Genomic DNA, 25,602 nt, shown 5'->3' on the forward strand with positions numbered 1-25,602 from the left:
CAAATTTGAGTTAAGTTCCTTTTTGATCATAGAGAATAGCCTAAACTATGAATGTAAATTGCTATAAATGAAAATAGAATACTAAAACCACATGAAAACCTAATGTAAAACTAAATTTCTAAGCAGAATAATCTATAAAAAGACGGGAAATTTCTACTTATTTGAGTCAAACTCAAGTATCAGCTTCCAGTTAAGAGGTTATAAACGAGAAGAATAAATATGAATTCTATAGAATTATATGATTAAAGGGTAAATTTTTTCAAACAAGAATAAAAATAGGAGTAGAAGCAAATTCTTAGATATCTATTGATGTGTATGAACTATGAATGAATGATGACTTCAAATTTATTGTCTAATTTTGGAATATAAAGGATATCGTGACAACAATTCCAATATATATTCCATTCTTACCTTAATTTGAGAACCTACTGCCTTCCTATCTCTACAGACTACCACGAACCATGTCTAAGTGTATTTTTAAGAACTAATTAAATCATCGAAAAGTTTAATATCAGCTCTTCATTGTAATGTAAGAATTTAATGCATTTGAAAATGCATATGCCATCACTCAAAAAGATAAGTAAGTATTTTATGCTTTTGAAAATGATTATACGGCAACAAAGAAAAAAGGAAAGACACAAAAGCTCCACGTAGAAGCTTTAATAAACATACTTACATTTTGGATTTGAGTTAATGTAGTAAAACTTTTCAACAAAAGATAAATGATTCCTAAACCTACACTTGGACTTCTTGTGACTTATTTCCAAAAAGATGATGAAGATAGCAACTTATAACAACTCCTGCACTTTGGCATTTAATAAAAGGTTTGGAAGAAAAGATTTTCAACACCAACTTAACAACTTAGATTCAACTCTAGCTCCTTATATACTTCTTAGCCATCATTATATAAAAACTTTGTTTAAATCAACCTGCAGTCTGCAAAAATATTTAAGTCGAAAGAGAGACAAGCTTTATTGTCTCTATTTGGTACTGCATTTAAAATTTTAGAATTGGCCTTCAAGAGTGTTGTACTTGAGTTAGTCATGTCTAGAAGAGTTTTTAAATACATTTATCTCCATTTTCTTTGAACTTTCATACTCATATTAGTCTTAAAAAGACTTATTTTCTACTAACAAAGTGTTGCTCTAGTGGTACATAAATCAGACCCTTTAATTTTAAAATTTACTATATAAGGGTTACATAATTAAATATAAAGTGTTGCATATAAAAGTCACTTAAAAAAAAAAAGCACACATACTGTGCACTAATGTTCAATTATTTCATGCAACATCGACTCATTATTTCAAGAATAGTTACATAAATTAAATTTTTATTTTAAGATAGTGGTTTTCAGTCAAACATAAGCACATTTGCCATTTATCACTATGACCTTTTATGTTTTCTCATATTTTTTTCTGCATTCTTTCATGAGTGAGTTCAATCTGTTAGTGTAAAATAATTTTACACTGATAACCAATTACAACATACCATGTAGAAGAAATAATTACTTTTGTTATAGATTTTAATCAAAACAAATCTATATATTTTATGATGTAGCGAAATTCAATTAATCAACTGTGTAAACAAATCTATACTTTTATCGACCTCATAGTGTTCACATTTTTAATCCTTTTTTCCTACCACAACTTACAAAACCATCTCAATTTCTATTCTTTTCTCTTTCTTCTCCATTTTCTTTTCTAACCAAACAAATCATAAACAATATTATCCATAGAAGAAAATTAGAATTGGTTGAAAGAACCAAAAGTCAAAGTTGATAATATTGATGTGATGCTTCAATTACGCTATAGTTCATACAATATTGCTTTCAGAATTGATTAGACAGGTCTATCTAACCAAATCACCAATAAGGGACGGTAGGAAAGACAACGATTTGAAATGATAATGAGAAGGGCTTCGACGAATGCAATGGCTGAAATAGGGGTAATTGTACTCTTCTGTCTAGCATCGACCTGAGGAGGGGAATCTCGCAAAAAAACACTCCAATAGCCAAGTTAGTATGTGAGTGATAAGCGAGAAGATCTGAGATTAATTTGTTATCGGGAAATCCTTTAGTTGTATCTTTATACAGGTGGGGGGTTTGCGATTTCTTAGGTAACGAGCTACGAGGCTGGGGCGCTGCTCGGGGTGGGGGCCATGTGGTATGCTGATTGAGGAGTGTTGTTAGATCGCTCTATTCGTTGTTTTATCGTGCAACCCAAGGTTAGGTTGCATGTAGGTTTAACACTCATCATTGCATAATCTGTAGCTCGTGTCTATGGGTACTCCGACTTAGTCGTCAGAACAAGAATAAATTTTGAGAAGATTTTGTGTCTATGTAATATTGTTTAATTATTTTTTACATTCACATCAAATAATGGTTTAATAGTTGACTTTAGAAAGTAAATTTAATCTTAAACACATGGAACATTGGAACTCTTGTTAAGCAAGTGAGCTCATATGTCAACATTCCATCAAATTAATATTTTTAGAAAACTAATTTGTTAATTGTTATCATCAATCACTTGATTATCATCTCAACCAATAGTAAACTCATGTTTACAAAGGTTTAAGCTTTCATAGAACAAGTTATAACAATCGTATACAAAATGACATATTTAATTTTTTTTATGAATAAAAGTTTGAGTTAATTCACCTTTGGTTACTACTATCAGTACTATGGAACATGACTTGCCTCCAGAATTTTAAATACTAACACAATCCTCATATAAGCAGTAGGATTAAATACACAACTTTTTGAAGGAAAGTAGTACTTTACCAACTGAGGTAACATGTGCCAACTAACACATAATTTAACAATTACAAACTGTCCTAAATCAAAATATTATTGTATGAGCTTTCCTTTTAAAAAGAATGTGAAGAAAAAAAAAATCTTTAGTTATTTTTACCACACATAATCCTTCAAAAAATTTACCAAAAAAATCCTTAAAAAATTTTTCATAATCAATACAGTTACAGGTGAATATTCTGAACTGCAGTTTCAGAATATTAAAGTAAAGTTCTACATTTTGTAATTTGTACGTACGGAAGAGCAATAATCCTAAATTTACATCCAAACAGAGCCTTAAGCGGAACGCAGAAAGGAGGAGCAGCAGCCATGGGAGACGGCACCTCCGGGAGCCGTAGCAGCGGCAGCAACAAGCCGGAGTGGCTGCAGCAGTATGATCTGATAGGGAAGATCGGAGAAGGAACCTACGGTCTCGTCTTCCTCGCTCGGATCAAGTCTCAAACCAATCGCGGAAAATCCATCGCCATCAAGAAATTCAAGCAATCCAAGGATGGCGACGGTGTTTCTCCCACCGCCATTCGTGAAATCATGGTAATTCTTGGTTAATTGCAGCTGAGGAAGTTGCGAAGTTCGGAACTGAGCAAGCTGAAATTACTGGATTTTTTCAATTCGTAATTTCAAAGAATTTGTGTTTTTTTTCTTTCATTTGATGATCACTGGATGCTAATGCACTTGTTCTCTGATGTTTTGGATTGATTTTGTGTGAATTTTGTTTGATGGTGCAGTTACTGAGGGAGATAACACACGAGAATGTTGTGAAGCTTGTGAATGTTCACATCAATCATACTGACATGTCTCTGTATCTAGCTTTCGATTACGCCGAACATGACCTTTATGTAAGTCATAATTTTGTGGAACATTAGGCACTGGACTTGAAATTGCTATTGCATCTTGTATAGGACATATTTTATGGGCTTTGCAATGAATTTATGTAATTGTGAATTTTATGGGAAGAGTCATATGTAGGTAGCAAGGAAATGTATGATTTAGCTAGAGTGTAAAGATTGAAATCTTGAATGGCAGGAAATAATAAGACATCATAGAGACAAGGTTAACCAATCCATTAACCAGTACACGGTTAAATCGTTACTATGGCAGTTGCTCAATGGACTAAACTATCTGCACAGGCAAGTCTTTTTTGTTAAGTTGAAGATGGTTCCTTTTATTTCCATTCTTTATATGTTCACATACTATATTGTATTTTTCCTGCAGTAATTGGATTATACATCGAGATTTAAAGCCATCAAATATATTGGTATGGTTTTGACCACTTTATCGCTATGTGATTAGTTCTTTAACCATTACCGCTTTAAGTAGACGTCTGGATTCAGATTTATTTGTCTTTAACAAGCTTTTTATGAAAAGGTTATGGGTGAAGGGGAGGAACATGGAGTTATTAAAATTGCTGACTTTGGACTTGCGAGGATATATCAAGCCCCTTTGAAGCCATTATCTGAAAATGGGGTATGAGAATATTTTCCATTGTCAACCACCTGCATTATATCTATCATCTGTGTATTTGGAAAATCTTCATGTATGTTTTCTACATAGATAGTAGATATGGAATTCTTAATATTTGAAAACCAAAAATCTGGGTATGCATGTAGTACTGATAGTAGTTCAGTAAAGTCTTGTTCTATCTCTGTATCTCAGTTTTCTGATATAAGCTTAGTGATAGATATTGTTCTTCATTTCAAGTTTAGCTTAATGAACTGTCTAATATGCTGGAAACCTCACATGTTTTGATTCACACAAGCTGGTTGCTTGATAATCCATTGCTCGTTATCATCTTTAAATCGAGTTATCTGTGCACTTGTAACTTATTTTACGTTTTCATATGTTTGCTGGTTTATATTCTTGATTTTATAAAGACACTTCCTCAAACTAACTATCCGAAAAACATAAGCCGTTGAGTGAAACTGAAACCACATAAATAATTTTATACTATATTTTTAATGTGCCCCCTCATGTTAGAGCCCATTGGCCTTAATCTGTTGGGGGGCCATGGTGCAAGCCTCATCACCAAATGCCCAATTGGCTCTTGCATGGACAGGCTCATCTACCCAGTGTTGAAATTCAACTTCTTATTAGAATAAGGGGGGCAACAGGGATTCAACTCCAGATCACTTTGTGATAAAGCTCTAACTGTCTCAAGAAGTCTAAACTATTGGGTGAGACACATGAATGATTCTAATAAATACTAACATGCAGGTTGTTGTAACCATTTGGTATCGTGCGCCTGAGTTGCTTCTTGGAGCGAAACATTACACCAGTGCTGTTGGTATCCTTTAATTTAAGTTATAACTTTCTTATATATATATATATATATATATATTTTTAATAATATTTTCCAGTCGAATGATTGCACCTGTGTGCCAGCTTGCCAGTGTAAAATTTAACTTCAGAATTATAATTGTGTGAAGTTATTAATATCTCATGGATATCTCTCAAGTCTTTTAATACATATATACTAATCTTTTTAAAAATTCTTGGAACCTTTGCTATCCGTAGCTTGACTTGAGGTCGAGGATGTCGCCTGAATAAGTTATGGCTTTCAATGAATCTGGGATGTCAGAGTATCTAGTGTCTACACGAAAGGTTGACATGGTATAACTGAATTTGAAATTTTGAATTCATCTACGTGGATGTTGGGAACCATGATACACGTAACTCAATGAGTAGACTTATCTACTTTGTATATTAAATAAATGTGTCGGTATAAACTTATTCTAGAATTAGTACAGTTATTTTTCCTTAAATGAACTCTTAGATATGTGGGCTGTGGGATGCATTTTTGCTGAGTTGTTGACCTTGAAGCCACTATTTCAAGGTGCAGAAGTCAAAGCCACACCTAATCCTTTTCAGGTGCTTGATGCTATAACTTTCAGCTTCTGATTCTGAAGTTGAATATTGTTATAAATGCAGTCTCTATTAATATAACCTTGTCATTTTGCATTTTGTATAATGTTGTTCCACTTGTGCAGCTCGATCAACTTGACAAGATATTCAAGGTTTTAGGTAATTTATATGCTTACTGTTTTTCTTTCTCCCTGCTGGGGAGTGTTCATTCTCTTTATGCTATTCCAGACCTACATCAATGGACATTGTTACTGTGCCAGGCCATCCCACATTAGAAAAGTGGCCTTCCTTACCAAATCTTCCCCATTGGCAACAAGATACGCAACATATACAAGCGCACAAATAGTAAGATACTATTTAATGTGTTTCTACAAATATATTCAGGATAGGCCTATTTCCAATTTCCATGATGTCGTGTTAATGTGTTATTAATCAAGTTCAATGATATACCATTTACATCTATTGATCTAAATTTCTTTGTCCGTTTTTCTAAATATTCATGAAATTAATGGATCTTTTGTTCTGCTGTTTGCAAACAGTGACAATGCTAGCCTCAATGGTGTTGTACACTTATCTCCAAAAAGTCCTGCATATGACCTCTTGTCAAAGATGCTTGAGTAAGTAGTTCCTTCTAAGCTTTGGAGAATTTTTTGCTCCCTCTACACATAATGGCGCTGCATTTCCTTTTCGTTAAAAAGATGCAAAATTGATCGCAGGAGGGAGTTATAACTTCTTACATGCTCGTAATTTATGGTGATATTCCCTCTGTAATATCATGATAGTATGGTTAAATAAGTCTCAGTATTTTGTTTCCTTGTCCAGCTTGTATATGTGAAGGATATGTTTGTGGTTCTGTTAGTTGTTATTTCTAATTTTATCGTTATCATCCACTGTCCCTGTTCTTGTTTATAGTTACAGACTTACAGTGCATGAGTTCACCAGACTCAATCTAGCCCAACCTCTTTCTACATTGTTTGAATTATTTTTTAGTTCTCATAGAGTCATAGTTACTCTGATTAATCTGCTGAGCTAGTCCACCTGGCAATTTCCCACTTGATAAAGTTTGCTGCTTTTCTTGTAAATTATTCATCATCTAAGCCTCAAAAGAGTATATTTGACATGAAGTTCTGGGAATTTCTCAATTCTGAGAATGATTTCAAGGATTCTGCAACACTGAATAAGTTGGAGAATTATATCCTTCACTACATGATTATCTCTATTTCTTTTTTTTGGGGTGGGGGGGGGGGACTCATTCCTCTTACCTTCAATGAAAGAAAGACTCACCTGGCTGAAACAATATATCAACGAACTTTATTATGAGCAATCCACAAATTCTGATTTCCACTTTTTACCATCACTAGGAACTTATGTCTGGTAGTTACTACGGGAGTGATTTGAATGGCCATACCTTCCACCCACTGCATTCATCAATAATTAATTGAATTGCCTTGTACCTGCTCATAAACACATCACTGGGACCACATCAAGTTAACTAAAATACGTCTAATGGGTTCGGTGTCACATGGGATAGAGTCGAATACATGTATTTTTAAAATCCTACGTAGACTTTACCCATTGCCATCCCTGGTCAGCCACCCCTATTGCGACTGCTCTTGCTGGTACCACGACTACTACATCCACCACCTAGCTAAATGTTACCATTGAACATTTTTCTTTTGCTGTCCTGCCTGATTTGGCATACCATTTAGGGATAGAATTTAAAATCTTTTAATGCCAAATATGCCAATTGGAATTATTATTTTATTCTGGTTAGAGTATAAAGTTGTTTTACACGTGGAGTTAGTTGCCAATTGTTGCTATCTGTAGTTTTTAGTGATTAGTTTTACAACTGACTTGCTGGGAATTATCTTCCATCAGTTAGTTGTAACTAATAACTGACTCAGTTACCTGTATGCTAGTCCCTATACAAGTAGTGTCTTCTAATCAGTGAATAGATTAAATCAGAGTTCAAAACACCCTTTTTTAGTATCAATCTCTTTCTTCTCTCAATTTCTTGCTTCTCATTTTTTTCTCAACAATTCAGATTCCGATTAAATCATTCTAGATAGCCAAACCTTAATTTCAGTTTTGTCAGACATGGCATTCAACTTTTAAATATTTCATTTAGCATTTATGGATATGTGAATGTAATGCATGGCTTTCTGTTTAATTGAAGTCTCTCTGTCTCTTCCTCCTCTGCTTCTGCTTCTCTTTTCTCGTTTTTTGATAATATGGTTTGTGTATTTATGTGCAGATATGATCCTCGAAAGCGTATAACAGCAGCACAAGCTTTGGAGCATGAGTAAGACTCCTTTTATTCACTTCTATCCTGGCATGAAATCTACACCTCTAGCAATGAAAAGGATGATTTAACATTTATTTGCTTAATGGTTGTTCTATCAATAGAAACCTTGACAAGATTTCACATTTCTCCTTGTATAGAAACCTTGACAATATGGCTTATTTTTTAAGGTTTATGGAAAATTATGCGGTTGCCATCTTATTGATGTGTTCAATATATATTATGATCAGAAGTTGCAAAAGTTATTGAGGATGATCAAGTAGATTGTTGTAATCATCTTAAGAACAAGTCCTAAGCTTTCCCTAAACTACTTTATGTACCAAATGAAGCGATTACGTTGTCTAGCTGCTCCTGAGTTCGAGAATTTTACGTAAATTAGTTTTACCACTTATGTTTCAGTCAAACCTTTTGCAATTGCATCTGGGTATGGTATCATTTTCGTAATATTGATGCTGCAATTTGTCAGGTCAGTGAGTATAGGTCATCAGCCAATGATAAACCTTATCTATGTTTTTCAGATTTTCACGGTGTTAGGAACTGGAAAATCAGAATTAAAGAATCTATTATTATTGAATGAAAAGAATGAACATAAAAGGATCGAAATCTCTCCTCCAAGGGTTCCCCCTTCATATAGGATTTCTCCTTTGACATACAACTAAAAATTCTCATAATGAATCTTTCCCTCCTTATTTCCCCTACTTATATCTAACTATTCCCTACCTATTAACTAACTAACTAACTGCTATAAAAGCCCCTAACTAATTTTCCCTATTCTCATATCAGAACTATACCACCCCCTGAAATTCAACCGTGTCCTCAAGGTTGTGTAGCTGTTCGTACCAATATCTCAAAATCTTGAATGTACTCTTACACTGACCCTATTTGGAGGTGAATTTGTTCGATGCTTGTAGATGCTCCCTAATCTTCGACCTCTGAATCGTCCAAGCAATACAGCGGGGAAACCGTCCCTAAAGAGATCAGTGGTCTTCTTTCTTCTGTCTCCAGAACCTAAACCAGTTACCTGCTTAAGGAGGGACCTTGCATTGCCTTAAGGGGGCAATTGCCCCCAGTTTATTTTAATTTTTTTTGTTAATAGCACCTATGTTGTCTATCCCAGATCTCAGAACGTAGCGGCCAGCCCCAAAAAAGGGATAGCGGGATGGCCGGGATCAAGCTTCACCTTAATCTCTGACATCTATGTCCCCTACTCCCAAGAAACCTTCTCAACTTCTCCACCGAGCGCTCCAACATCTCCAAATGATATTCCATCTCCGCTATTTTGGATCTGGCTGGTCGGACCATTTTGGAACCTGCAAATTAGAATTGAAGAATCTATTACTTTTAAATGAAAATAATGGATAGAAAAGGAGAGAAATCTCTCCTCCAAAAGTTTCTCCCTTTACGAAGGATTTGCTGTCACATAAAACTAACAAATTCGCCGAATGAATTAATTTCCTCTTTATTTCCCCTATTTATATCTTATTAATCCCCTCCTATTAGCTAACCAACTGCTATAACAGTCCCTCACTAATTTCCCCGCTCTCATATTCTAACACCTGGGCAATTACCTGGCTGCCTGGCTCTTTACTCCTTCCTGAGTCAGTATTTGTCATGTCATATTTTCCGTGTCATGTGTTCGTACTTCGTAGAGGTGGACTGCTGATTGTTTCATAACTCCCAGTGCGCCTTCTTAATTTTGTATTATATGCCAAATTGGAAGGTAAATTGGTAATGGACATTTGATGTTGATACAGTTGTACATCATCAATGTGACTTCGGTATATGGTAGAGAGCTTACAAGTTGGGTTTTGGGTTTATAGTAGACCTTTAAGATTTTCCTGGGGTGATGGCCTGATTACATTGCATGGCTTTTCAGTCAATTCCTCTTAGATCGCTGTTGGTCATGTCAGATATTCTATATTTGTTCATAGAGGTAGTCTGCTAATTGTTTTTTAATCGCTAGTGATTTGCCTTCTTAATTTCGCCTTTTATTCCAAATTAAGAAAGTTTGCAAAACATCGCTGGATTACTAATTTTAATGGTAATGGGGATTTGATGTTGATGCAGTTTTACGAGTTTTACTTTATCAATATGACTTGAATGTATGGTAGGAAAAGCTTAAAAATTGGTTGTTGCCTTCGCAAAGATTCTTAGTTAAATTTGGGGATGTACACTGTGACTTCTGATGAAAAGACACGTCATATACATGTGTGTGTTTGTGTGTGTTTGTATCTATATCGGTTATACAGTTAGTTCCCTTGTATCTTTCAGTTATTATCTTTTAAGCATCCTTATGCTTTGTTTGTCAGGTATTTCAAAATGGATCCACAACCTGGGCGGAAGTAAGACCTTCCTTCCTTTTGCTATTCTGTTTTGGTCCCCCCCCCCCCCCCCTAAGTTTTGATTGGATAAAACTTTTTCCTAGGACTGTTGGTTACATTTCATTACTTCAAATAATTGTGTGGAAGATTTAGTAATAAACAATATTCACATAGTTCTCATCATGATATTGTCTTAATTAAACATGTATTCCACAATTGTCTGTTGTCTTCATTAAACATGTCTGTAAAATCTCTGCTCATTGCACTTGTACCCTGCCAACCTGGAGAGACATTTGTGAATTATCCCACACGTCCAGTGGACACAACAATGAGAAGTTATGGAATGTGGAAATCTCAACTGAAGCTTGGAATATATTTGCGTATGGAAACAGCTGGCCTTTAGGGGGATTGTTATCAAGTGCGTGGTGTGGACCTACCCCGCTGGTTTCATGGGCCAATAGTTTCTTATTAGCTCCACCCAGGCTGGCAACCCGAGACCCAGAAACAGACATGAGACTAGTAGAGATTGAAGATGATATTTTGGGCCGTATCCCCTTTAGCCCATTAGAAATAGAAGGACCGGTATTAGGGGCAAGTCCAGTGAGTTTACAAGAAGCTAATCTGGTGGAAAGTGAAGGGGAATTAGAAGCATCGATAGAGTCAGATGAAGCTTTTCTAAATTCCCATATTCAATACATCACCAAAGGAGTGGGAAGACGGAACAAACTAAAGGCCCTGGAAGACATAGTTCAGGAGAGAAGCAGGAAAGTACCTACAGGTCGTAAAAGAGGGCGAAAACCAAGATCGGAGGTTGGCTCTGCCATTCTAAGGGAAATCACAGAGGGAGGAGGAGGTGTGGATTCTGATATCGCAAGTATACAAGCAACGGCAGAGAGAGCGGGTTCTGGGGGTTACTTCACTAGGGCGACTAAAGCATGGATTTTGGGGAAATCTGTGGGTTTGCGCTATCCAGGGAGTGACGAAGAAGCTATAAGGGGCTTGGCTGAAGAACTAGAAGAAGATGGACCATGGGGCCAAGGCCAGTGATGGGTCGGATTTGCAATTGGCTCTCTTGAAATGTCAGATGTTTGGCTGTGTAGGAATGTGGAGAGATTTACCTCATTCTAGAGACAAAACGTGGAGAAGATAAGGTTTGTAGAGGGACTTGGGTTTATCGATCTTCCTCGGGCAATTGGGAATTTTCATACTGTAGCTCAAGGATTGGTGGTTTACGGGCAGAATTGACCATTGGCTTTAGAGTGAAGGACTCATTCAAATATCAGAGGGCATGAAGCCATGAATCAGTCAATTAATAATTGGGGATTTTCAGATCATAGACCTGTGATATTACCTATGGGTGCATAGACAATTTGGTTTTGCAATTATTGGATGTTGGAGAGGGACTTTCTAAATCTGTGGCTAGCTTGCTTGGTGGAACCCCTTAGCGGTGGCTGGGTGGTCAGAGGTATCCCTACATCATAAATTGTAGGCGCTGAAGCAAAAGATAATAGGCTCGGAAAGGAGACAAGCGATTCCTGGCTGTGAGAAAATTGCTATTGGAGACAGTTCTTCAAGAGATAATGAGCCAATTTGAAAGGGAAGGATCTTTGAACTCTTTGGAGTCTAGTAGATTGTATTACTGGTGTTTGGTTCACACTTAAATCTTGTATATTTTAATTGCTAGTCTCTTCTTTTTGCTTTGGTTGAGGTGTGTTAAAGTCGTGCTATTGTCTAGTGGCTATTGTTGGGTTTTGTCTGTGTTTGAGTACTCTTTTTCCTCCCTAGGGTTTTTCCCACTGGGTTTTTCCTATGGTGGTTTTAATGAGGCTCTCTCATGTGACATTTTAGACATCAAAATAGCACAAGGGTACTGGGCTGTTTGTTTTATTTTGTCTTGGCTTGTACTCAATCTACTTGAGAAGATTGTTCTCAAGATTTACCTTTTTATCAATAATTGATTTTGTTCTCAAAAAAAAAAATATGCTATGAATGCGACAATAAAATTTATACTAACCTGTACGCTTCCACTTAGTTTTTTGTTAACTGTTTAGTTAATATTATTTACACATCAAATAAAAATAAAATATTAGTTACGAAATTCCAAAAGACATGATAAATTTTGTTGGGAATTATAATATATGTTACGGAATTTCATAAGACATAGAAAATTATTATCAAATTTATACAATACATAAATAAACATTAATATTATTCGTTAGCATAATTAATTTTGAAATTTTAACAATAAATTTGATATGAATGCAACAATAAACCTTTTACTAACCCTTTCACTTACACTTAGATATTTTATTGGTGTTTAGTTAATATTATTTACACACTAGTTTTTTTTTTTTTCGAAAGTAAAATAGAATTCATATAATAATGAGGAGATATACACGATATACACCCTCCTAAAAACGGGATCAAAAGACAAACCAGCCAAAAATAATATAATAGGACATGTATGATCCATAGGACATGTATGATCATTTTATTATAATAATATAATATAATAAGTAATATTATTATTATTAATAATCTTTAAAATGTTAATATCATTTACAAAATTCCATAGGACATGGTAAATTATTTTGGATTTCAAAAATATATAAATTAAATTAATATGTATATTGTGATTATGATTTTATTAAACGGTTGAATCAAATTATATTAGTGAGAATTTTACCATGACTTTCTTTGCATAAAATTTGTTAATTGATATATTTAATAATTCTTTTACTGCCAAAAAAAAATTTGTTACAACAAAAGAATTGTAACCTTCTTGCTCCATGTAGTTAATAAATGGAAAAATTTAATTAATAAAAAAAGTCCAAATATATTCATTTGATTATACTAATTATTGTCTTATTCTATTTTTTTCTTATATTTCGGGAAAGTCAACGGGTCAATCAAAATGTCAAGTTACATTCTCAAAGTAATAATTATTCTATTTGCAAAAAAATATTAGTATAATCATTACTTATTCAATGTCTTTTATCAGCTCATATATAATATGAGAAAAGGGAAGATACACTGTTGGTGTAATTTTTTTTACGCAAACATCCAATCGTTTTCCGTCACATCAGAAACTATAATTGTAATTTAATAAAAATAAATGAAGAATATAATCATTTATCCCACATGGCATACAATAATCAGATAACAATGTAAAGCTTCTTTACACTAACAGTGCACATCCATTAAACTCATATAATATTTCATCTCACTAATATAAAAAATAAAATTATTATATAAAAGACCAAATTAAATAGTTCAACATTAAAATAAACGTAAAAAACAAAAAATTAGTATAATTATTACATTACTACAAAACAAATCCAAACATATGTGACACACAAAAAAAGCACTACAAAATTTAAGTTAACTTACATCTAAAATTAATTTTAATTTTTAATTCATAACTTTGTTTTTATAAACCTAATAAAGATAACATTACTTTATTAAATTTTAACTCAATAGACTTAAATAATACCCCGTGCAATGCATGGTAATAAAAGAATTTTTTTCCTCTATAAGAAACTAAATTAGATAGTGCAACATTAAACACAAAACCCAAGAATAAATAAAATAGTTGTTCTTCTACAAAATAAAAGCAAACACATTCATCATGGAAAAAAAATTACAAATTCGTGTTTTCTAATATTCAAAATTATTTTTTCCCTTTTTATTCATAAACTATTTTTAAATAAACATAACACAAATTTAAAAAATTTCGTACAATAATTAAAAATTAAAATCTCCCGTGCGATGCACGGGTTAAAGGACTAGTATAATATAAGTAATGAAAAGTTTAACTACTACACACATATATATAACATATATTTGAATATATTATGGTTAATAGTATTAATTGGTATCCCAAATTGCTTTTATACAATATTTGTGTAGTGGATTAGAAGATCGAGCTAGGTCAAAACAATCTAATTCAGTCTTCGATACAAAGATAAACATCCTTATTTCATTTCCTAACTACAACCTTCGTCACACACTCCTTAATTAAGTGAGTAATATGCTTTACTATCATTATTAATCTAATCTCCGCCTGCTTGCCTTAACTATTGATTCATGCCATAGATTTTAGTTAGCTCGATCAACACATCCCCAATTGGGGTAACGCTAATGTTTCATGAACTATGCTATAGTACTATGACATAAAAACACCATGGGTTTGTGGTCTTTTTTCACCTCCACAAAATACATTTTCTTAAACTTTTCACTTTATGACGGTAGTAGTTTTAACCGCCACAAAATGAGCGTCTGGACATTGAAAAATGTGCGTTTAAATCATCAACGTAGGAGTAAAGGTGCACACAAACATGCTTTCTAAATTCAATAGTTTTGCAAATATATATTATTTTGATTATAATTGATAGTTTTTCTATATTATTTCATATTTTTCTAGAGCACTCCAAAAAATCATGGTTGACAAATTTTGGGCCATGTTTGATGGTCCATAATGTTGGAGAAAAAGGCCCATTTAGTTTCCAAGTTGGGATGGAGTTACTGCGACAACAACAAAGAGTTACTGAGTCAAGTAGTGAGATGAAGGATCTCGGCGGCGATTACTGATTTACTGTAACAGCCACCACGGTTTCTTCGTCGTCGTCGTCTTTGGTATTATTTTTCTTCTTTTCATCTGATTCATCATTCATGCATTGTTACTGTTTGATGAAATGCTTCAACGAACGATCACCATTCTCATTCTCATTCTCAGGTAAACAACGTTGTTGGATGGAGGAGGTGGTTCTAACGGAGAAGGAGGCAGCTCACTGGGTTTTCCGAGGCGAAGGAGCTGCTAATCTTGTTCTCGCTTACACCGGATCATTCCCTGCATTCGTGCGTTCTCTTCTTCTTCCTCCTCCAATCCAATTCCTCTCTCTGTTGATTGTTGGTGTTTTTGCAGATTGGGAAAGTGATGCGAATTCGTAAGGCTCCGAGGAATGGCGCACATGCTGTGAACAAGAGGAGCCCCTCTGCTTTGACTGCACACGAACGCCTTCTCTGGAGAGATGTGGATGAACTCATTTCTTCTCCAGACAATGAAGCTGCTGGCTTGCTCTTTGTTCGCCACGTTATGGAGCCACTGCTTGGTTCCAACTATGTTGATGCTGGGGTATGTGTGTTTCTATCCATGATGATGGTTTATCATTTCCTTTTCAGCATTGATTAATATGTATTTATGGGATTTTAGTGTGTTTGGATCGTTGCTAGCAGACTTGAGTCTAGACAAAATTGATTCTACTAAAGTTGCATATGGTACACGTGAGTTACAATGATGTGATTTATGTTTGGAGAAAAAAATGGGTTTTGTGTAGTTATGTTTTGAAATTCAGTTGTAAAATCTCATAATTGATTATACTTAACGTAGAAACAACTATTTGTTGTGGCAACTGGCAAGTAGAATTGATTCTACTTTACTGGTGCACCCAAACATCATTTCAACTGCTTAGAATTGATTTTAACCAAAGTTTTGTTTACAAACATGCTCTTAATAGCTATTGAATTGATCGATCATTCATGCACAAACCTGGTTAGAATGTTAATGAAGTGATTATGATCTCTGACTCTTGCCCATTATGTCCTTTTTGATGCTTTGTTAGATGCATGTCCTGGTGTCGAGGGAATTTCTTGAATCTGTTGAGAAGAATATTATTTATCAGCGTCCTGCTTGGAGAGTTGATAGTGCTCAGGTTGACAAGCATTGTGATTCGGTGCTTCTCATGTCAGACCATTCGCTCTTCACTCACGGTATTATTCAGATGTCTTTCTGTGGACTTGCTTTTAATCTGGTCGAGGATCAGGCTTTAAATACTGATTCCTGAAAACTATACTTACATATTTGACTTTAAAAGTGGGTTTCTTCTTCGGTTCTAACTGCAAATAATAAGTGGTTCCCCCCTTGTTCACGTAAATTGTGGAATATGCTGTTGCTAGGTCCTTATGTTTCTTTCAAGTAACCGATTAGAGTACCTTGCTGAGAACTCTAGGATTGTGAGAGCTTGGTATTTAACCTTACCTACAAACTACAATGCTTTATCGGATTATTTTATCTCTGTTGGGTCAGAATCTAATCATGCATCAAAGGTAGTTGCGTAGTTTCAAGATATGCAAACAGGGATAAAAATCATAAAAGCAAGGAAAAGGGACTTCAGTGTGGAACTCTACTTGCTATTGATAATTTGAGTAGTCTATTAAACTTCTTAATCTGACTCCAATAAAAAAATCTTATAAACCCCTTTTTTTTTTCCTTTGGATGCTGTCCCTTCTAATATTAATCTACCAAACATATATCTAACTCTAATAAATATCTGCGAAACATTTGAAAGTTCTGTTGCAAACTCACTGCATCATTTCAGGTGATCTGGACTCAAGCCCCTGCATATCTGTTGAGATAAAGGTATACTCCCCATAATGTACATACATAGTTACTCTTTACTAGCACATGTTTCTTTTTTCTCCCATTAGACAGTAATGTACTTTACACTTTAACATCGATTGTCATACTTACTGCTCCATAGTCCTTACTATCTCTTTTGCTTCGTTGTAACATTTAAATTATTATTTTTGAACAAGTAGCCCAAATGCGGATTTCTTCCTCTTTCAAGATTCATATCTGAAGAAACTGAAATAAAAAAGAGGATAACTCGCTTTGCAATGCACCAAGCCCTGAAATTGCATCAAGGAGAGGTACCCCATCCACAAACTTTGACTTTTGATGGTGGTCCAGTTGCCGTATCATGCATACTTCTTTCTGTTGTCATATCTTATAGTCTAAGAATTAATCATTTTTTCTTTTCTTTTCTGTTGAGCGACATTATTACAGTTTCTCTCTTCAATATATAGCATCATTTTTTACCTTTGAATTTAAGATATAGAATTTTCCATTATGCTTGCAGACAATGCTGCTAAGTGAATACAATCCACTTGATCTGTTCTCTGGATCCAAGGAAAAAATTCATAAAGCTATCAAGGATCTCTTTACTACACCTCAAAATAATTTCCGTGTATTTATAAATGGCTCTCTCATATTTGGCGGACTAGGAGGTGGTGCAGAAGATACAAATATTTATATTGCAAAAGCATTTGAAGATGCACTTAAGTCTGTCGTTCAAGCTGATGATGGTCTTTGTACAGAGAACTTGCTCACTCTTGTTACTGAAGCTGTGCAAAAATCTGGAGTCCTTGATAGGCTCCTAGAGGTTCAGAAGGTTGATACTGTTGATATTGAAGGAGCCATTCATGCATATTATGACATTACTTGTCAACGGTGCATGGTCTGTAAAGAATTGAGTGAAGAGCAAGCGGAAAGATATATCTCTTTGCATTCTGCTTCATTGGATGAAAGCTTGAGAATTGTTCGGGACTACCTGATAGCAACAACTGCAAAAGACTGCAGTTTGATTATGTGTTTTAGACCAAGGAAAGAGGGGGATACTGGATCTATAAGCAATAATAATGTATATCTTGAGTCAACCAATCAAACATTTGATTTCAAGGTAGGCATTGACCTTTACACTTCTTTATTATTTGTTTTTTTTTTTCTAAGGTAGACAGTGCATCACACAATTCATTCCTTTCAGCTTCTGCTGGTAGACTTACCCGAAAATAACGATTCTCATAAGCTCAGAAAAAGCTACTGTCAAAGGCCATTCAGAATTTTGTTTAGTAAAAAAGTTATATAAAATCTTCTTTTATCAAGTTTTTTTATTTCTCATGGTTTCATGGATATTCCAATCTCTTTATATACTGCTTCATTTAGGCATGAATATGAAAGTAGTTTATTTCTATTCTCGCTTAATGCTTCTAATCTCTTTATTTATTAAACAAAATAACAGCTGTAATGCTTGTTATTATTTATATAGTTTAACTACAATTTGATATGTACTAGGTATATTTTATCGACCTGGATTTGAAGCGAATGAGTAAAATGGAAGAATATTATGAATTGGACAAGAAAATAGTGAGCTGCTACAGGGAAATGATCAAAATGGACCACCGAAGATCACAAACTTGCTAGCATGAGTAGCATCTTAAAATGCATACTGAGATTTAATAGACTCTATTATAGATGACACTGGAAGAAGATTGCATCTGTAAGTATAAAATATTTGATCAACACTCTTCTATCCTTCAGAATGTTCTTGTATGCAAGTCTTTAGTTGGGAACTTGTATTATGCATCATTTAACTTGTCCCCTATGGCTCTACATTCAATTTTCTGTAAGATGGGGCGTCAAATTTCCAATTTCTTGTAATTATGTGTCCTAAACATATTTCTATTTCTTCTCTTGTTGTTTCCTGGTTTGTGGACGCTTTTCTATGTTATTACTACTGGTAAGTTCTCTCTCAATTATTATTTCTTAAATGCTGATATCTGTGTGGTCTTTTGCAGCCTGGTTTCATTTGATCCATAGCAATGTTTGAGCCCATATATATAGATACTAGACAATACATTGAATTTATAAGTGCATCTCCTCATCCTTTGATTCTAATGGTCTTGTGCAGGTTGCAGTTTTGTTTCATTTAGATTATGGCTACTTTGATCCTTTTATTTTGATTCTTTGCTTTGGGTTGGGAAGTACTAATATATCTGACGCACCTGTGTATTGCAGAAGGCTCTGCTGGTATCAGTAAAACTGCTCTTTTCCAGATGCAAGCAAGAGGTGATGAAATTCAGAACAACTTTTCCTTCCATTGCCCTCAATGGGTCCAAAATCACAGTGACGCAGTGATTGGCGAGAAAATGATAGTGAGGATCATCAAGGTTAGAAAATTAAGAAAATCGGTTGAGGGAATTCCACAGAAAGTATGAAGGATGAGTAAAAAATGCTATTCCTCATACTCCATGTGTATAATGTATTATTTTTGAAGGTGATCATAGTCGCTGTTCCATTATGTAATTAATTAATTCACTCTAATCGGTGTACCATGTGTATCATTATCAATCTCTTTCAAGCAAAAAATGTACATGTTCTTAGATGTTTTAGGCGAGATATTTTAATGAGGATTTCTCATTGTTGCACCCACTGAGGTTTCTCATTGTTGCAACAACAAAACCCTAATCTCACATTGACCAAAAAAAAGAGTGCATTAAAGGGTAATCTAATAACTAAAAGTAGAGGAAGAGAAAAAAGTAGTCAAACAGTTAATAAGCATTTAAGTTGAAATAATTTATTATTACACATGATTTATGATATGATATTGTGTTTTAGTGTATAGCTATCTTGGAAATACTTGCTATCATTATACTATACTCACGTGAATAAATATGAATTTAAAAAAAAACATAATATTATAGTGATAGTTGATGGTTGTAGGAGGATAAAACATTCTCCAATTAGGAAAATACAAATATGAAATCGGTTTCAATTGTCATATAAGTGTGGGTGTTATTTAGAATATTCTAATACCCAAACACAAGAAAAACTTGGTGTTCAAATGAAGAAGTCCCTGGTTCACTTCTCAAGTATGTTATTACCATCATCACATACTTGCAAATGGAGACACAAGACCTATGTTTACTGTACATTACTACACATGTCAACTGATTCTCCTTTCTCTCTCTAGAGAGAGATGGAATTTGATACCCTCTGAGAACTCCATGCACAATATCAGTATCTCTTCACCAGCAAGCCTTCATCTGGTTTACAAACAAATCAAACACACTTTTAAGTTTTGAGAGTTCCCAGCAGGATGGTTGGTAACTAGCATATGACCTTTTTCTTGTAAGATAAATAAACATGATGCATTAATCCTTCACTTGCCTTGAATTTGCTTTTTTCATGACTGTCTATGTATGCCATAAGCTCTTCTTGTCTTATCAAAGCTTCGTGTAAAACCTGATTAGGAAGTGGAATGCACAAGTTTATATATAAACACCACAAAGTATTGAACAATCTACCCACAAATAATAACATACACCAAAAGCTAAAATAGTGCTTAACATTTAATAATGACAGAGAAAACGAAGAATATGCATGTACAAGTTGGAAAACAACATGCCAAAGGATATAACTACATGAAGGCTCACTGGTAACTACTTCTATAGATGTTGTGATCAGTATCACAAAACTTGAACCCTGACCAAGGCAATTTGTTGGACAGTTCAATTTAATGGAAAACAATAGCAGAGAGCATAAATTTACCCTTAAAATTTAGAGACATTGTAAAACAGCAGGGAGTGCTGATTTTTCTAGTCTGAACTCTGAAGCAATTGATGTGATTTCAAATAAAATACAGTTACCTTCTTTGTAGAAATCAGCTCCGCTTCCAACGCATCCACGCGATAAATAGCAGCATTCAGCAACTCCTGTTTCTCATGTGGCATGACATTGAGTCTTGTCTGTAGCATGCCAACTTTCTCTTCAAGCTCACCGAGGCGTTCTGAGGTAGATGAGGGGAGGTTTGTGTTTGTCAATCCAGGAGCCGGTGAAGGAGGACGAGATTCCCCCTTGGATATTGAATCAACAGCCATGATTGGTATGTTTTGGGCCGAATCAGATTCAGAGACCAGTATTCCCTTAGTGGCATAAAATGCTACTGAACGGGCAAAAGTAAAAAGGGCCGAAAAGAAGCCTGTTGTATAGAATAGTAGTTACTTTACCATAAGGAGATTTTTCAGTACATAGAAAATTTTCTGCAATGAATATCAACCCATAACAGATATAATTTCGTTGGATGCAAAAATTTCTGAGTCCCTAATATCCTAACCTGTTCAAATTATTCAGACTAGTTTAAAATTTTCTCTGTCTTTTTACTATGAAGAGAATTTTATTTTCACATGCTGGCCTTTGTATTCATGCTACTTTTCCTTTGGAATGGTAAGTTTAGACTCAATGAATTCAAATCTGTGGAGAGAAAAAAAAAAACTTATAAAGCACTATTACTTTAAAGCCTAACTGTGAAGTTAAGCTTTTCAATTCCTTTACATTTCCATGTCACTTAGAAAAAAAAGTAAGAGAAAGATAAAAAGAAAATTTATTTACCTCCAGCCCTAAAGGCTTAAATAACAATACTATATATCCATTTTCAGCTTATAATAATGACATATCAGAACCAATAGTTGTGGATAAACTACTAACCTCTGGAGCCAAATGAATTTTGAGGTGTTTCTTGCTTCTCCTTCGATCCAACATCAACGATCTTGTCAACCATAGGAGGAACATCCTCATCATACTCAGAGAAATCACCACCGTGATTAGCCTTACCAACCAATCTTTCCTGGAAAAACATAAATGCAGTTATACTTGATTCATTGCAACATTCTTTCTTTCAAGCTCAAAATCAATATAATGGTCACTTACTTCTTCATGGAGGGGAGTCGATACAGGGTTTATACTATCCCCACTTGCTTTGGGACAGGTGATATCTTCAACTTCAGATCCTGATTCTCCTGTAGATGTGCCACTACTTCTTATCTGTTCCCCAGAAACGCAAAATCCAAAGGAAGATATGATATTTAATTGAAAAATCTGGAAGCTCTTTCAAAATGCTGTGTTTAAGATGGTTTTGGAAACTGTACCATTGGATTAGATGGCTTATCACATTCAATGACCCTCCCCTCATCTTTAGAAACTGATTCCATTTGTTTAGAACACTGTACTCCACCAATAACCATCTGCATGCCCACAACTGTTCTATTTAAGTCATAGTAATATGCAAAGCAGAACAGAAAACAGAGAGAACCAGTTAAAATTGAGCAAATAAAAGAGCCTATACTATATTAATCACATAATAAAGCATTTTTGGAAATCCTTCTGTAATTGATTCTAAAACCAAAATCAATTATGGGGAAAAAGTTGATTCTGGGAAAAACAAACTGATCCAAACCTTCAAAATGTTTAGGTCTTGCCATGGCCCTTTATCAGACCTCATACAACCTCCCTGATCTCTACAAGTGCAACTACCGCCTAGGAATTCTGGCAGCTCACTGAGAACTTTTAGTTTGTAAGAATTTTCAAATAACAATATATGTTGAATGAAAATAACTCCATTAACAGAATTAGATGTAGAGTTACCTAGCATCGATAGTCTCAAGTAATTTACTCTGGAACTTGTTTCCAAGAACCTAATGTAGAATTGAAATATCAGCTTATCATATATCTATAGATTACCTCCAAAAATAGTAAGTAATTACTTCAATGGAATCCTATAAAAATATTAAAATATAAACGATGACTCTCACAATCAACACATACATGAATCTTTGAAGTAGTTTTGGGATCAAGAAATGTTTTCACCGTGTTCCAAAGAAGCTTAAAACCAGGACCAGCATTGACTATGAACATTTGATAGAGTGTCTGCATGGAATAATTTACAGATTATAAGCACTGCACGAACAATATGAAAATTCAGAAGCCACCAAGAAAGTGAACACAAAGCCTACATACTTCAGGATAGTTATCATTATCAATCTTCTGTAGCTGAGTGATGAGTTCCCGTGCAGACTTGGTAAAGTTTTTGAAACCCTAGAAACCAAGAGGCATACTAAGAATATATACTCTCGTCATAACTAATTTCAAGTTAAATGGTGTCGAGGAAAGTTTTTGTGGACATTTAGAACCCTCTTGGATGCAGACAAATAGCACTTAGTGGAGCTTATCTAGTGCATCTCTTTGTCTGGTATCCAAATGGGCTCTTAGGCACACAACTTACCACGCCTTGAACATCCAAAATGGTTGTGCTTGAATCAATGTGTCTCTTAGCAGCTATAGAGCAAGCTGGAAACTTGACAGAAAATGCTTTCTCAAATCCCTGCACATGGTATCTCACATACCTTTCCATGGTAGTTACTTGCATAAGCTTATTTGGATCAACTTTCCCTAGTCTCTCAATATAAATAGGTCTTCCTTCTTTATCTACACCATGATTACCATGTGGATAGTACGTCAAAACTTCATACAACTCCTTGAATTCAAAATCCTAAAGAGTGGAAACCATAGTATATTGTATGAACACCAAATTAAAAAAAAAAAAATCAATGTTCTGACTACATGTTTGATTCAATGTTAATATTATTGAATATGATTTCTGACCTCTATAATTGTATCTGTACCATAGTCTTTCCTCCATTGGATCATGTTGGCCCACATTTGCTTTGCTTTCTCAATATCAAACTTCCTTGCTTTCAAGAATCTGCAATGAATTTGCTCACTTTATTTTTATCTGACAGTCTCAGCTCTAAGAAGTATGTCAACAATGAATGAGAAATACTTAATGGCATGAAAAGTAATTCTCATATTTTGCACAAAAAGTTAAATTATAAAGTAATACTTTACTTTCTCAATCTTGATTTTCCTCCTTATTCTCACACTTTCATACCATTCATCTCTTATTTAACAGCATTATAGCAACGCTCATTATGAATATGCGAAGAGATAGCAATGAACAAATGTTTGTAACCTTAATAACATGTGATAGTCATCATGCATTGGAGGCAGAAAGTTATCCAACATAAGTGCTTGTCGAAGAGCTTCCACAGCTTGAAGCTCCTTAACATCTCGAACGTCTTCAATGGAGAGGGAATTGGTACGGCTGGCACTCTTTTTGCTTCTTTTCTTCTTAAGAGAGTGCCTGAATTTGGTGGAAGCACTTATTGCCATCTTCTTTAGACTGCCAATTCTCGTCCGCCTATCATCCTCAGAATTCTCTCTTCTTTCTTCATTGCCTGAGTATCCTTCAAAGCCTAACCAATAGATTTAAGACCATGCAGGAATGAACATTAATTCAAATGAACTTATTCAGCTTTTTTTTTTGGTACATCGGAAAGATAAATTGCACCCGCCAGGAATCGATCCCTGGACCTCCCCCTACCCAACCCATATGCCCCCAGCTCCTACCACTTGAGTTATCCTACGGGGACAACTTATTCAGCTTATTAAATTAAACCTTAATTAAAAATGAAAAGAAATGAAACTTGATGTAAATCTTTTACTAAGAAATGAAGAAAACATTCAAATAACAATATTAAGCCCAAGAAAAAAGCAATTAAGAAAACATGGCAAAAGTAAAAGAACCCAGAAAGAGAAAGGAGAAGGTGCTACTCACAAATGTGCCCAGACATGTCTGGAATGGTAAACGAAGACCCAAGTGGCAGACCAATTCCTAATAGTGAAACAAGAAGCAGGGGCAGAAGAAAATTTAATAAAACTTGAACCTTTATTGTTGGGCATGGGTTGATTGGTTCAATCGTTTTCAGAGTGTTTGATTGAACATGTAGCAGACACAGGGTGTAGTTAGATGACAAAATAAATGCAGAGATGAAACTCTGATGTTGTTGATGATAATTAAAACAATATACTCTTCTCAAAGATGAAGGCAGAATAATGTAAACTTGATATTATTCTATACAATATGCTTCACCTCCCATTTTAAAATTATGTATCTATGTGTATGTATGACTTTTGATTTTGGACTCAATAATAAATAAGAGGTCCCTGTTGCCACCTTGTGGATTGGTGGCCCCGCCATGTATTAGTTAACGTAGGGCCTTTGGCGAGTTGGCGGGAGTTTATCTCCATCTTCAACTTCTTCAGATTTTTTCTTCTTCTTTGTGGTCATCAATCATCATTAGGTGTTAATATATATTATTCATCTGACCAAAATATTCAATAGAATTTAAGCATAGGACAAAATCAATGAAAATACACGTATATCCCTTTGTATGTTAGTGATGTGGGACACTGTCCTATGTGTGGAAAGTTTGATGACTTTGATCTCCTTGTACATTTTGGCTTGTGTGCCTATTTTTCTTCCTTCTACAGGAACAATTGTGATGAGTAAACTTAAGTATAGCAGGTTGACACCGAACACAACAACATGTTCTTCGTCTCCAAGCACGTTGTTCTTTCGTCCACTTATTCCTAAGCGCCATTGGAGAGCTACCTTAACTCCACTATAAGATTCTTTCTGTAGATTTTATAATATCTGAAATGAATATGCGAGTACTTTCAGGCTTTCTGGTTAGAGTCACAATTCTGCCATATAAATTTTAAGGTAATGTTGTTAGTGACCTCCCTTTTATGAACTTGATTCCTCTGCCAGTACCCTCTTTAGCAAAGTCCTTTTACATTTGAAGTGGTCTAACACTCTAACATGGTAGGGTAGTTTTTGCATAGTAGTTATAATTAAGGACCAAATAATCACTCTATGAAGTTTTTTCTTTCCAAAGCAAATAAGCACTCAGCAAAGTTATACAGTCATCATTGCCATTATGCAATAGAAAGTTCCCTACATGCAAGTCTCCCAAAAAAATTAATATTAATAATAATAATAGTAATAATAATAATGAAG

General features: G+C 34.7%; 3 protein-coding genes across 6 annotated transcripts; 2 read left to right on the forward strand and 1 right to left on the reverse strand.

Moving 5' to 3' along the window:
• Window positions 1-2,986: 2,986 nt before the first annotated feature.
• On the forward strand, window positions 2,987-10,493 carry LOC130727751 (cyclin-dependent kinase E-1-like). 2 transcript variants are annotated; one of them, XM_057578987.1, is made up of 12 exons: window positions 2,987-3,340; window positions 3,535-3,645; window positions 3,833-3,936; window positions 4,022-4,064; window positions 4,175-4,273; window positions 5,021-5,090; window positions 5,580-5,674; window positions 5,794-5,827; window positions 5,929-6,013; window positions 6,208-6,285; window positions 7,923-7,970; window positions 10,280-10,493. In XM_057578987.1, exons 1-12 carry the CDS (start codon window positions 3,119-3,121, stop codon window positions 10,314-10,316), a joined length of 1,026 nt encoding a protein of 341 aa, XP_057434970.1. In that variant the 5' UTR covers window positions 2,987-3,118; the 3' UTR covers window positions 10,317-10,493. The 2 variants fall into 2 exon arrangements, 1 of the variants encoding a protein (XP_057434970.1); XR_009015434.1 differs by lacking the exons at window positions 7,923-7,970; window positions 10,280-10,493 and having other exon boundaries at window positions 5,897-6,013.
• A 4,288-nt stretch (window positions 10,494-14,781) lies between these two features.
• LOC130727756 (inositol-pentakisphosphate 2-kinase-like) lies at window positions 14,782-19,333 on the forward strand. 3 transcript variants are annotated; one of them, XM_057578994.1, is made up of 9 exons: window positions 14,782-14,926; window positions 15,027-15,148; window positions 15,216-15,425; window positions 15,913-16,060; window positions 16,669-16,709; window positions 16,889-16,999; window positions 17,209-17,808; window positions 18,201-18,405; window positions 18,924-19,333. In XM_057578994.1, exons 2-8 carry the CDS (start codon window positions 15,044-15,046, stop codon window positions 18,327-18,329), a joined length of 1,344 nt encoding a protein of 447 aa, XP_057434977.1. In that variant the 5' UTR covers window positions 14,782-14,926; window positions 15,027-15,043; the 3' UTR covers window positions 18,330-18,405; window positions 18,924-19,333. The 3 variants fall into 3 exon arrangements, with proteins under 3 accessions (XP_057434977.1, XP_057434975.1, XP_057434974.1); XM_057578992.1 differs by lacking the exon at window positions 14,782-14,926 and adding an exon at window positions 18,704-18,816 and having other exon boundaries at window positions 14,946-15,148; XM_057578991.1 differs by lacking the exon at window positions 14,782-14,926 and having other exon boundaries at window positions 14,946-15,148.
• A 237-nt stretch (window positions 19,334-19,570) lies between these two features.
• Window positions 19,571-25,483, reverse strand: LOC130727755 (phosphatidylinositol/phosphatidylcholine transfer protein SFH8-like). The gene is made up of 14 exons (XM_057578990.1): window positions 24,358-25,483; window positions 23,713-23,995; window positions 23,346-23,445; window positions 22,966-23,232; window positions 22,701-22,778; window positions 22,509-22,610; window positions 22,329-22,378; window positions 22,141-22,240; window positions 21,833-21,928; window positions 21,615-21,728; window positions 21,393-21,531; window positions 20,555-20,886; window positions 20,076-20,150; window positions 19,571-19,951 (listed from the first exon to the last, which is right to left on the reverse strand). The coding sequence occupies exons 1-14, from the start codon at window positions 24,371-24,373 to the stop codon at window positions 19,934-19,936; spliced, it is 1,770 nt and encodes a 589-aa protein (XP_057434973.1). The 5' UTR covers window positions 24,374-25,483; the 3' UTR covers window positions 19,571-19,933.
• Between the last annotated feature and the right edge of the window lie 119 nt (window positions 25,484-25,602).

Source organism: Lotus japonicus, chromosome 1 (assembly GCF_012489685.1).
Source record: "Lotus japonicus ecotype B-129 chromosome 1, LjGifu_v1.2".
Classification (NCBI taxonomy): Eukaryota; Viridiplantae; Streptophyta; class Magnoliopsida; order Fabales; family Fabaceae; genus Lotus; species Lotus japonicus.